General features: G+C 48.1%; 1 protein-coding gene across 1 annotated transcript in view; it reads left to right on the forward strand.

Moving 5' to 3' along the window:
- Positions 1–1,005: 1,005 nt before the first annotated feature.
- The window catches only part of IL10RA (interleukin 10 receptor subunit alpha), a 32,109-nt gene continuing 18,996 nt past the window's right edge, over positions 1,006–14,118 (forward strand). Inside the window, exons 1-2 of the mRNA XM_066606027.1 lie at positions 1,006–1,142; positions 9,399–9,522. Of these exons, the coding sequence (XP_066462124.1) occupies positions 1,064–1,142; positions 9,399–9,522 (203 nt within the window). The 5' untranslated portion in view covers positions 1,006–1,063. The remainder of the gene's footprint in view (positions 1,143–9,398; positions 9,523–14,118) is intronic.

The following is a 14,118-nucleotide window of genomic DNA, read 5'->3' on the forward strand; positions in this document are numbered from 1 at the left end:
GGTAGAGGTGTATGGTGGTAGTTGTGTATGGCGGTAGTGGAGTATGGTGGTAGTGGTGTATGATGGTAGTGGTGTATGGCGGTAGGTAGTGGTGTATGGCGGTAGTTAATGGTGTATGGCGGTACGCAGTGGGGTATGGTGGTAGAGGTGTATGGTGGTAGTTGTGTATGGCGGTAGTGGAGTATGGTGGTAGTGGTGTATGGTGGTAGTGGTGTATGGCGGTAGGTAGTGGTGTATGGCGGTAGTTAATGGTGTATGGCGGTACGCAGTGGGGTATGGCGGTAGAGGTGTATGGTGGTAGTTAGTGGTGTATCGCGGTAGTGGTGTATGGCGGCAGTAAGGGGTGTATGGCGGTAGTTAGTGGTGTATGGCTATAGGTAGTGGTGTATGGCGGTAGGTAGTGGTATGTGGTGGTAGTGGTGTATGGCGGTAGATAGTAGTGTATGACAGTAGGTAGTGGTGTATGGCGGTAGGTAGTGGTGTATGGCGGTAAGTAGTGGTGTATGACTGTAGGTACTGGTGTATGGCGGTAGTGATGTATGGCGGTAGGTAGTGGTGTATGGTGGTAGTGGTGTATGGCGGTAGTGGTGTATGGCGGTAGTGGTGTATGGCGGTAGGTAGTGGTGTATGGCGGTAGGTAGTGGTGTATGGCGGTAGGTAGTGGTGTATGGTGATAGTGGTGTATGGCGGTAGTGGTGTATGGCGGTAGGTAGTTGTGTATGGCGGTAGTGGTGTATGGCGGTAGGTAGTGGTGTATGGCGGGTGGTAGTGGTGTATGGCGGGTGGTAGTGGTGTATGGCAGTAGTGGTGTATGGCGGTAGGTAGTGGTGTATGGCGGTAGGCAGTTGTGTAAGTGTTGGGCAGTTGTATCTGCTCCGCAGCGCACCATATCAGCCAGTTTCTGTCGGGTTCGGCTTCTCCGGAGTCTCTGAGAATCTCCGCCGGTATTTCCTTGCGTGGGACTCCGACCCTCCTCTGAGGCGGGGAGACGATGAGGAAGTATCAGGACGGACGAGTTTAGACTTATTGGCAACATCTGACTAATCGTTGCTACTCGGACTGTATGGCCCGTCCATGTCTCTTCTTCCAGGGCTGCCTGCCGCTCCTCGGCGCAGCTATGTGGCTCCTCTCACCTGTGGCAGGTAAGTACTGCCTGTCCTCTGCAGGAGCTGGACACATGCAGGGACAGTCATGAGGTAGATGGACAGTATTATATGGTAGGGTGTGCAGTACTGTGTGGTGCAGTATTTATGGGGGAGTGTACAGTGTCATGTGTTGGGATGGGACGGGGTGCAGTAATCAATTGTGAGTTGTGCTGTTTTATACAGTGGGGTTTACAGTGTATAGGGGGTATATAGTACAATATGGCGAGGTGTGCAGTATTATATGGTAGGATGTACAGTATATGGGTGGTGTACAGTTTTATATGGTGGGGTGTGCAGTATTATATGGTTGGACATACAGTACTATACAGTGGGGTGTACGGTATCTGGTGGGGTGTGCAGTATTATACGGTGGGATGTACAGTATGTGGTGGGGTGTGCAGTATTATACAGTGGGCTGTATGGTGTTATTCTGTGGGGTGTGTGGTATTATACGGTGGGCTGTGCAGTATGTGGTTGGGTGTGCGGTAATATACGGTGGTGTGTACAGTATTATACGGTGGGGTGTACAGTATGTAGTGGGGTATGCAGTATTATACGGTGGGGTGTACAGTATGTGGTGGGGTATGCAGTATTATACGGTTGGGTGTACAGTATGTGGTATTATACGGTGGGGTATACGGTATGTGGTAGAATGTACAGTATTATACGGTGGGGTGTACGATGTACGATGGGGTGTGCAGTATTATGCGGTGGGCTGTATGGTATTTTATTGTGGGGTGTACAGTATGTGGTGTGCGTTATACAGTGGGGTATACGGTATGTGGTGGGATGTACAGTATTATATGGTGGGCTGTATGATATAATATGGTGGGCTGTAGGGTATGTGGTGGGGTGTATGATATTATACAGTAGGGTGTACAGTATGTCGTGGGGTGTGCAGTATTATACAGTGGGCTGTATGGTGTTATGCTGTGGGGTGTGTGGTATTATATGGTGGGATGTACAGTATATGGGTGGTGTGCAGTATTATACGGTGGGGTGTACAGTATATGGTATTCTACAGTGGGGTATACGGTATGTGGTAGAATGTACAGTATTATATGGTGGGCTGTACGGTATTATAGGGTGGTGTGTGTAGCACGCGGTGGGATGTACAGTATTATACGGTGGGCTGTGTGATATAATATGGTGGGCTGTAGGGTATGTGGTTGGGTGTATGATATTATACAGTAGGGTGTACAGTATGTGGTGGGGTGTGCAGTATTATGCAGTGGAGTGTACAGTATGCAGCATAGTAGGTAAGGCCGAATGAAGACAATGTCCATCTAGTCCAGCCTGTTTATCCTCCTATGTTGTTGATCCAGAGGAAGGCAAAAAACCCCAAGAGGCAGGAGCCAATTAGCCCATTTGGGGGAAAAATTCCTTCCCGACTCCCTAATGGCAATCAGACTGTTCCCTGGATCTACCCCTAATAGTTCCTGCCTGCCTGTATACCCGGATTAACAACTCGCTGGTGGAGTGTACGGTATTATACGGTGGGGTGTGCAATATTATATGGTGCGGTGTACAGTGTGTGGTATTATATGCTTGGCTGTATGGTATGTAGTGGGGTGCACAGTATGCGGTGGGCTGTACGGCATGTGGTGGGGTGCTCGGTATTATATGCTGGGCTGTACAGCAAGTGGTGGGGTGTGCGGTCTTATGTGGTGGGGTGTGCGGTATTATATGCTTGGCTATACGGTATGCGGTGGGGTGCTCGGTATTATATGCTGGGCTGTACATCATGTGATGGAGTGTGCGGTCTTATATGCTGGGCTGTACGGCATGTGGTGGGGTGTGCGGTATTATATGCTTGGCTGTACGGCATGTGGTGGGGTGTGCGGTATTATATGCTTGGCTGTGCGGTATGTGGTGGGGTGTGTGGTATTATATGCTGGGCTGTACGGCATGTGGTGGGGTGTGCGGTATTATATGCTTGGCTGTGCGGTATGTGGTGGGGTGTGCGGTATTATATGCTGGGCTGTACGGCATGTGATTGGTGTGTGGTATTATATGCTGGGCTGTACGGCATGTGGTGGGGTGTGCGGTCTTATATGCTTGGCTGTACGGTATGTGGTGGGGTGTGCGGTATTATATGCTGGGCTGTACAACATTTGGTGGGGTGTGCGGTATTATATGCTGGGCTGTACGGTATGTGGTGGGGTGTGCGGTATTATATGCTGGGCTGTACGGTATGTGGTGGGGTGTGCGGTCTTATATGCTGGGCTGTACGGCATGTGGTGGGGTGTGCGGTCTTATGTGGTGGGGTGTGCGGTCTTATATGCTGGGCTGTACAGCATTTGGTGGGGTGTGCGGTATTATATGCTTGACTGTATGGTATGTGGTGGGGTGTGCGGTATTATATACTGGGCTGTACGGCATGTGGTGGGGTGTGCGGTATTATATACTGGGCTGTACGGCATGTGGTGGGGTGTGCGGTATTTTGGGCTGTACAGTATTATATGGTGGGCTGTGCGGTATTATATGCTGGGCTGTACGGTATGTGGTGGGGTGTGCGGTCTTATGTGGTGGGGTGTGCGGTCTTATATGCTGGGCTGTACAGCATTTGGTGGGGTGTGCGGTATTATATGCTTGACTGTATGGTATGTGGTGGGGTGTGCGGTATTATATACTGGGCTGTACGGCATGTGATGGGGTGTGCGGTATTATATACTGGGCTGTACGGCATGTGGTGGGGTGTGCGGTATTTTGGGCTGTACAGTATTATATGGTGGGCTGTGCGGTATTATACAATGTTGTATACTGTAATACTGAACATGTTGGCAGCTTCTGGGGTTTGCTGGTGATTACACGCTGCTGGACGGTATGAGGACGGAAACCCCCGGCAGGAAGACGGCGCCCACAATCTATATGTTCCTCATTCCGCTGCGGAGTCGCTCTGCTGGTAACCCTGCGGGCTGAAGTCGCTGCGTGTTCCCTTTTCTAGGAAATGTCCAATAAGTATACCTTGTATTCCTCAAAAACATCAAAAACATCAGTGCCTGGAAGCAGGAGATCAGTCAGAAGTGTCCGGAGCGCCGCCATCTGGCTGCAGGAACATATGACTCCAGCGCCCCGCTGTGCGCTACATACGGCGCGTATTGAGAGACCCCGCAGACAGTATATATCGCCAGAGCCTGAAGACCTCGGGGCCGCCGCACACTGCTGGACAGAGGGCAGGAAATGGTTAAAAATAAACACCAAGTTTCCCGCGAGCAGCACCCCAAATGCACGTAAGCGCTGCAGCCGATCCGCGGCCTCAGTGCTATACGACTGCAGCGGTGGGGAGGATAGGAGTAGTAGTGCTCTGCTGCCGGGGGAGGGGAGAGTTTAACTTGGGTTCTTATTTTTAACCATTTCCGGTAAATTGTTTAGTTTTTTAATGACTTGAAAACCCTCGTATTCTGGCAACTTTTCTATAAAGTGTCCGCGACGAACCGGGAGAGGCGGCGCACCACAGTGGCGCATCGGACGGCGGTCAACGGGCTCTGTAACTGCGGCAGCTGTTTCCGGAGGAGCAGATTTGGCGGCACCTGAGAAGTGTATCTAGCGCTCCTGTGTACGGCGGCACAGAAGAAGAGGCGTCTGCGGCCCGTGCCAGGACCCCCACAGAAGAGGCGCCCGGCGCTGCGGCGTAAAAGGATGCGATTCTGGCAACTAAGTGCCAACCGTATCTCTAATAAAGCGGCCGCTCAGTGGTAACGCCTGTCGTATGATAGCAGAAGTTCCCTGGAATCTCCAGAACACGGACGGCGAGCCGCCACTTTCCCTCCGTCACTTCTGCATCAGCTGGAGAGGAAGGTTCAGTGACGACATGACAGCGACCTTCTAGAACTTCTAACAGGAATCTGATGGAACGGAAGCTGCAACAGAAACCGGAGAGACGAATGCAGGAAGCAGCTTGCGTCAGGCGGGAGGCTGCGGCGTGTATCACGGCGAGGAGGAACACGTCAGGGATTCTGGAAACTTCTCTGGTACTCGCTGGGGCCTGCGATGGCGTGCAGCTACAGACACCCGCTACCTCCAGACTGGGAAAAGCTACACGCTTCACCAGCAAGACCGTTACGAGCGCTGAGGACGCATATACTGAGGAGAACCTACCTCACCTCTGTGTATATACTGAGGAGAATCTACCTCCCCTCTATGTGTATATACTGAAGAGAATCTACCTCACCTCTATGTGTATATACTGAGGAGAATCTACCTCACCTCTATGTGTATATACTGAGGAGAATCTACCTCCACTCTAGGTGTATATACTGAGGAGAATCTACCTCACCTCTGTGTATATACTGAGGAGAATCTACCTCACCTCTATGTGTATATACTGAGGAGAATCCACCTCACCTCTATGTGTATATACTGAGGAGAATCTACCCCACCTCTATGTATATATACTGAGGAGAATCTACCTCACCTCTATGTGTATATACTGAGGAGAATCTACCTCCTCTCTATGTGTATATACTGAGTAGAATCTACCTCACCTCTGTATGTATATACTGAGGAGAATCTACCTCCCCCCTATGTGTATATACTGAGGAGAATCTACCTCACCTCTATGTGTATATACTGAGGAGAATCTACCTCACCTCTATGTGTATATACGGAGGAGAATCTACCTCCCCTCTATGTGTATATACTGAGGAGAATCTACCTCACCTCTATGTGTATATACTGAGGAGAATCTACCTCCCCTCTATGTGTATATACTGAGGAGAATCTACCTCACCTCTATGTGTATATACTGAAGAGAATCTACCTCACCTCTATGTGTATATACTGAGGAGAATCTACCTCCCCTCTATGTGTATATACTGAAGAGAATCTACCTCACCTCTATGTGTATATACTGAGGAGAATCCACCTCACCTCTATGTGTATATACTGAGGAGAATCCACCTCACCTCTATGTGTATATACTGGGGAGAATCTACCTCACCTCTATGTGTATATACTGAGGAGAATCTACCTCACCTCTATGTGTATATACTGAGGAGAATCTACCTCCCCTCTATGTGTATATACTGAGGAGAATCTACCTCACCTCTGTATGTATATACTGAGGAGAATCTACCTCCCCCTATGTGTATATACTGAGGAGAATCTACCTCACCTCTATGTGTATATACTGAGGAGAATCTACCTCACCTCTATGTGTATATACGGAGGAGAATCTACCTCCCCTCTATGTGTATATACTAAGGAGAATCTATCTCACCTCTCTGTGTATATACTGAGGAGAACCTACCTCACTGCTATGTGTATATACTGAGGAGAATCTACCTCACCGCTATGTGTATATACTAAGGAGAATCTATCTCACCTCTCTGTGTATATACTGAGGAGAACCTACCTCACTGCTATGTGTATATACTGAGGAGAATCTACCTCACTGCTATGTGTATATACTGAGGAGAATCTACCTCACCGCTATGTGTATATACTGAGGAGAATCTACCTCACCTCTATGTGTATATACTGAGGAGAATCTACCTCACCTCTATGTGTATATACTGAGGAGACTCTACCTCCCCTCTATGTGTATATGCTGAGGAGAATCTACCTCCCCTCTATGTGTATATACTGAGGAGAATCTACCTCACCGCTATGTGTATATACTAAGGAGAATCTACCTCACCTCTATGTGTATATTCTGAGGAGAATTTACCTCACCTCTATGTGTATATACTGAGGAGACTCTACCTCCCCTCTATGTGTATATACTGAGGAGAATCTACCTCACTGCTATGTGTATATACTGAGGAGAATCTACCTCACTGCTATGTGTATATACTGAGGAGAATCTACCTCACCTCTATGTGTATATACTGAGGAGAATCTACCTCACCTCTATGTGTATATACTGAGGATAATCTACCTCCCCTCTATGTGTATATACTGAGGAGAATCTACCTCACCCCTGTGTGTATATACTGAGGAGAATCTACCTCACCTCTATGTGTATATACTGAGTAGAATCTACCTCACCACTGTGTGTATATACTGAGGAGAATCTACCTCCCCTCTATGTGTATATACTGAGGAGAATCTACCTCACCTCTATGTGTATATACTGAGGAGAATCTACCTCACCTCTATGTGTATATACTGAGGAGAATCTACCTCCCCTCTATGTGCATATACTGAGGAGAATCTACCTCACCTCTATGTGTATATACTGAGGAGAATCTACCTCCCCTCTATGTGTATATACTGAGGAGAATCTACCTCACCTCTGTATGTATATACTGAGGAGAATCTACCTCCCCCTATGTGTATATACTGAGGAGAATCTACCTCACCTCTATGTGTATATACTGAGGAGAATCTACCTCACCTCTATGTGTATATACGGAGGAGAATCTACCTCCCCTCTATGTGTATATACTAAGGAGAATCTATCTCACCTCTCTGTGTATATACTGAGGAGAACCTACCTCACTGCTATGTGTATATACTGAGGAGAATCTACCTCACCGCTATGTGTATATACTAAGGAGAATCTATCTCACCTCTCTGTGTATATACTGAGGAGAACCTACCTCACTGCTATGTGTATATACTGAGGAGAATCTACCTCACTGCTATGTGTATATACTGAGGAGAATCTACCTCACCGCTATGTGTATATACTAAGGAGAATCTACCTCACCTCTATGTGTATATACTGAGGAGAATCTACCTCACCTCTATGTGTATATACTGAGGAGACTCTACCTCCCCTCTATGTGTATATGCTGAGGAGAATCTACCTCCCCTCTATGTGTATATACTGAGGAGAATCTACCTCACCGCTATGTGTATATACTAAGGAGAATCTACCTCACCTCTATGTGTATATACTGAGGAGAATCTACCTCACCTCTATGTGTATATACTGAGGAGACTCTACCTCCCCTCTATGTGTATATACTGAGGAGAATCTACCTCACTGCTATGTGTATATACTGAGGAGAATCTACCTCACTGCTATGTGTATATACTGAGGAGAATCTACCTCACCTCTATGTGTATATACTGAGGAGAATCTACCTCACCTCTATGTGTATATACTGAGGATAATCTACCTCCCCTCTATGTGTATATACTGAGGAGAATCTACCTCACCCCTGTGTGTATATACTGAGGAGAATCTACCTCACCTCTATGTGTATATACTGAGTAGAATCTACCTCACCACTGTGTGTATATACTGAGGAGAATCTACCTCCCCTCTATGTGTATATACTGAGGAGAATCTACCTCACCTCTATGTGTATATACTGAGGAGACTCTACCTCACTTCAATATGTGTATATACTGAGGAGAATCCACCTCACCTCTATGTATATATACTGAGGAGAATCTACCTCACCTCTGTGTGTATATACTGAGGAGACTCTACCTCACCTCTGTGTGTATATACTGAGGAGAATCTACCTCACCTCTATGTATATACTGAGGAGAATCTACCTCCCCTCTCTGTGTATATACTGAGGAGAATCTACCTCACCTCTATGTGTATATACTGAGGAGAATCTACCTCACCTCTATGTGTATATACTGAGGAGACTCTACCTCACTTCAATATGTGTATATACTGAGGAGAATCCACCTCACCTCTATGTATATATACTGAGGAGAATCTACCTCACCTCTGTGTGTGTATATACTGAGGAGAATCTACCTCACCTCTGTGTGTATATACTGAGGAGAATCTACCTCACCTCTATGTATATACTGAGGAGAATCTACCTCCCCTCTCTGTGTATATACTGAGGAGAATCTACCTCACCTCTATGTGTATATACTGAGGAGAATCTACCTCATCTCTATGTTTATATACTGAGGAGAATCTAACTGACCTCTTTTTGTCTAAATATATATGAAGAATATATTGAAGGGGCTGCAATCTCCAATCTGTTGGTAGATTTGAATAAAAAGAGGCGTTACCTTTAAGGGTATAAAGTGATGAGAGTGGGAGAGGCGGCACATTCTGCAGAGAGACATCAGTACATGCAGTCTGAGGAGAATCTAACGCTCTTCTATGTGTAGACAGAGTTTATTCCTCAGCTCCTCTAAAGTTATCACCACTCCATGAGATCTTCTGTGCAAACAGCAGCTAAACACCTTTAATAAATCACCTAAGTTGAAGGCGGCTATATCAGCTAGTGTGTGTGTGTGTGTGTATATATATATATAATATATTGTATAGACTGTGTATATACTGTAGATTCTGATGCCCATTAACACTAGACCTGTCCCCCGCAGGAGGGAGTCTCGCACCCCCCACACATCTTCACTTCCAAATGGATTTTTTCAACCATACTCTGATCTGGGACGGTGACCGCAGCGCCGGCGTTGATGGCATCTTGTATGAAGTTGAGTATAGAAGGTAAGAGACGCCCCGCTCTCATCATGTTTACATGCTCTAGTTGTTCAGCGGACCCCGTTCACTCGAGGGGCTTTTACAGATGGCCATTACCGCGAGGATGTGCCTGGTTTACTTAATACTTCTGTTCTCCACAAATTTATGGAGCCTCTTTTCTTACTACAAATTCATGCTCAAAACCTACAACTTCGCCCTCCACCACGCCAAACAAGTCTACTTTACCTCTCTCGTCTCCTCACTATCGCACAACCCTAAACAGCTCTTTGATACTTTTCACTCCCTTCTCAGCCCTAAACCGCAGCCCCCGGTGACGGATCTCAGTGCTGTTGAACTAGCTGCCTACTTCAAAAAGAAAATTGATGACATCCGTCAAGAAATAACCTCCCAACCCCAGACTAGCCCTGACCTTAGTCTTGTCAGCACTGCAGCTAGCTCCTGCTCACTGTCTGTACTCAGACCAGCAACAGAGGAAGAAGTCTCCAAACTGCTCTTCTCTGCTCGCCCCACCACCTGCGCTAGCGACCCTCTCCCCTCACACCTCCTCCGATCCCTCTCCCCAGTGGTCATCTCGCATCTCACCACTATATTCAACCTCTCTCTGGCCTCTGGCATCTTTCCCTCTTCTTTCAAACATGCCATCATATCCCCATTGCTAAAGAAGCCGACTCTTGACGCAACTGACGTTGCCAATTACCGACCCATCTCAAACCTCCCCTTCATCTCCAAATTACTAGAACGGCTGGTTTACTCCCGCCTTGTAAGCTATCTATCAGAGAACTCTCTCCTCGACCCCCTACAGTCTGGCTTCCGACCCCAACACTCCACAGAAACTGCCCTTACAAGGGTATCAAACGACCTACTGTCAGCCAAATCGAGGGGTGACTACTCCCTACTGATCCTCCTCGATCTCTCTGCAGCATTTGACACAGTTGACCACAAACTCCTCCTCAGTATGCTTCGCTCCATCGGCCTAAAGGACACTGCTCTCTCCTGGTTCTCCTCCTACCTATCTGACCGCTTTTTCAGTGTCTCCTTTGCTGGCTCTACCTCTCCTTCTCTTCCCCTTGCTGTTGGGGTCCCCCAAGGCTCGGTCCTTGGCCCCCTCCTTTTCTCTATCTACACAGCCCCTGTTGGACAAACCATCAGGAGCTTTGGCCTCCATTACCACCTCTATGCTGATGACACCCAGTTATACACCTCTTCCCGTGACATCTCTGCACCTTTCCTCCAAAACATCACCAACTGTCTGTCTGCTGTCTCTAACACCATGTCCTCTCTCTACCTAAAACTAAACCTCTCTAAAACTGACTTACTGGTGTTTCCTCCTTCCACAAACCGACCTCCTCCTGACATCTCCATCTCAGTGTGTGGCGTCACCATAACTCCTAGACAACATGCCCGCTGCCTTGGGGTCATATTCGACTCAGATCTCTCATTTACTCCCTACATCCAGTCAGTGGCCCGAACATGTCGGCTGCACCTAAAGAACATCTCAAGAATCCGCTCCTTTCTCACCATAGACACGCTGAAAACGCTTGTTGTTGCCCTCATCCACTCACGGCTCGACTATTGCAACTCCTTGCTGGTCGGCCTCCCCTGCACCAGACTCTACCCTCTACAATCCATCCTGAATGCGGCAGCCAGGCTCATCTTCCTGTCCAGCCGCTACTCGGATGCCTCTGCCCTGTGCCAGTCACTGCACTGGCTGCCAGTTAAATACAGAATTCAATTTAAACTTATCACCTTCATCCACAAAGCCCTCCACAGTGCAGCGCCCCCCTATATCGCCTCCCTCATCTCAATCCATCACCCAGCCCGGGCTCTCCGCTCGGCAAACGAAACTAGACTGCACACCCCTCTAATTCGAACTTCTCACTCCCGCCTCCAAGACTTCTCCAGAGCAGCATCGGTCCTCTGGAACGCACTACCAAAGAACATCCGGGCAATCCAGGACTCGAAAAACTTCAGGCGTGCTCTAAAGACGCACCTCTTCAGGGATGCATACCGCATTCCCTAAACAAACCCTTCTGTACTCCGCCTGATAACATGTTTCCTGACCTACTGACTGCAATCCCTGCTAGCCATCATAAACCGCTCCTGTAGTCATATTGATCCTGCCGTCGCATAGCTAAATGTCTGACTGTTGTCTGTATATAGCATCCCTCACTCTCCAGCACGCGATACTGTGCACACCTCCAGCCCCTTTACCTTCTGTATCACCCCATTACTTGTAGTATGTGAGCTCGTTGGAGCAGGACCCTCACCCCTATTGTTTCCATCAGCTGATTACGATTGTAACCGTGGTTCTGTAATTTTTTGTACTTTTGTCTCTGTATTTCCCCTGTCTATGTAAGCGCTGCGGAATATGTTGGCGCTATACAAATAAAGATTATTATTATTATTATTATTATTCTTACAACTCATAGACTTCCTCTATCACTCCTCCTGGAAATTTGTGGCTCTCTGCAGCTCCTCATTTCCCACAGCAGAGGTGCTGCCCTGTCTGATACTGCCAGCTCTTGATTAAGCAATGTCAGACTGTGTAAGGATGCCCCAAACTAGTAACACCCAGCTATCAGTGTGTTCATATATTTCCAGGAGGAGTAAGGCTGGGTTCACACAGGGTGGAATCCGACCAGAAATCTCGCAGTTTTGCCGCAGTGAAAAACCGCAAGATTTCCTCCAGGAAAGCGCAGCTTCAAAACCTGCGACACCTAGCCGTGGGTTTGGAGCGGCTTGGCTACATGCTTTTCCGTTGCAGACAGCTCTCCCATAGAGAGGAGCATGGCCGCAACGGAAAAGAAGAAAAATAGACAGCGCTGACTAATGCCGGGTTTGCCATGATGGATTGGCCGTCCCGTGTGGACGCAATATTTGACAAAATCTCGTCCGTGTGGCTGGCTGGTCCCTGGATTCGTGGCCGCAGGTGGATGTGCCACAGCAAAACTCCACACAGAATTTCTGTGGCAAATCCACCCTGTGTGAAGTCAGCCTTACGGAGGAAGAACACGGGCGCTGAAGAAAGATGTCCCAGGGTTATTCCATATGGATCACAAGTAACCACTGGTCTGAGGGTGTGAGGACTGACCGCTCCCCCCGATGTCTGCGCTCCTGCCTTAATGGGGTGCGGGGGGAGGTCACAGTCGCATTTTATAATTATAACGCTATTACTGTTGGGGCCACTGAGGAGGTACTGTTACTACTGGGGGTCTATAATTTTTGGTGCCACTGCGGGGGTACTGTTACTACTGAGGACACTACTACTGCTGGGGCCACTGAGGTGGTACTATTACTACTGAGGACACTATTACTGGTAGGGCCACTGAGGTGGTACTGTTACAACTGGGGGTCTACTACTGTTGGGGCCACTGAGGGGTACTGTTACTACTGAGGACACTATTACTGTTGGAGCCACTGAGGGGGTACTGTTACTACTGGGGTCTATTACTGTTGGGGCCACTGAGGTGGTACTGTTACTACTGAGGACACTATTACTGGTAGGGCCACTGAGGTGGTACTGTTACAACTGGGGGTCTACTACTGTTGGGGCCACTGAGGGGTACTGTTACTACTGAGGACACTATTACTGCTGGGGCCACTGAGGTGGTACTATTACTACTGAGGACACTATTACTGGTAGGGCCACTGAGGTGGTACTGTTACAACTGGGGGTCTACTACTGTTGGGGCCACTGAGGGGTACTGTTACTACTGAGGACACTATTACTGCTGGGGCCACTGAGGTGGTACTATTACTACTGAGGACACTATTACTGGTAGGGCCACTGAGGTGGTACTGTTACAACTGGGGGTCTACTACTGTTGGGGCCACTGAGGGGGTACTGTTACTACTGGGGTCTATTACTGTTGGGGCCACTGAGGTGGTACTGTTACTACTGGGGGTCTATTACTGTTGTGGCCACTGAGGGGATACCTTTACTATTGGAGACACTAATACTGTTGGAACCACTGAGGAGGTATTGTTACTACTGAGGGTCTATGACTGTTGGGACCACTGAGGGGGTTCTATTATTACTGAGGACACTTTTTTTGTTGTTGAGGCCACTGAAGGAGTATGATTACTACTGGGGTCTATTACTGTTGGGGCCACTGAGGTGGTACTGTTACTACTGGGGGTATATGATTGTTGAAGCCACTGAGGGGGTACTGTTACAACTGGTGACACTTTTACTGTTGGGGCCACTGAGGGGGTGCTTTTACTACTAGGGGTGTATGAGTGTTGAGGCCACTAAGGGGCTATTGTTACTACTGGGGTCTATTGCTATTGGGGCCACTGAGGGGCTACTCTTCCTACTGTGGTCATTATTACTGTTAGGCCACTGAGGGCGTACTGTTACTACTGGGGGTCTATACTTTTCAGGCCACTGATGGGGTACTGTTATCACTGAGGACACTATTACTGTTTGGGCCACTGAGGAGGTATTGTTACTACTGGGGGTATATTACTGTTGGGACCACTGAGGGGTTACTTTCACCACTGGGGACACCATTACTGTTGGGGCCACTGAGGGGGTGCTTTTACTACTAGGGATCTATGAGTGTTGAGGCCAGTGAGGGGGTACTGTTACAACTGGGATAA

This window comes from Eleutherodactylus coqui, chromosome 6 (assembly GCF_035609145.1).
Source record: "Eleutherodactylus coqui strain aEleCoq1 chromosome 6, aEleCoq1.hap1, whole genome shotgun sequence".
NCBI classification, from domain to species: domain Eukaryota; kingdom Metazoa; phylum Chordata; class Amphibia; order Anura; family Eleutherodactylidae; genus Eleutherodactylus; species Eleutherodactylus coqui.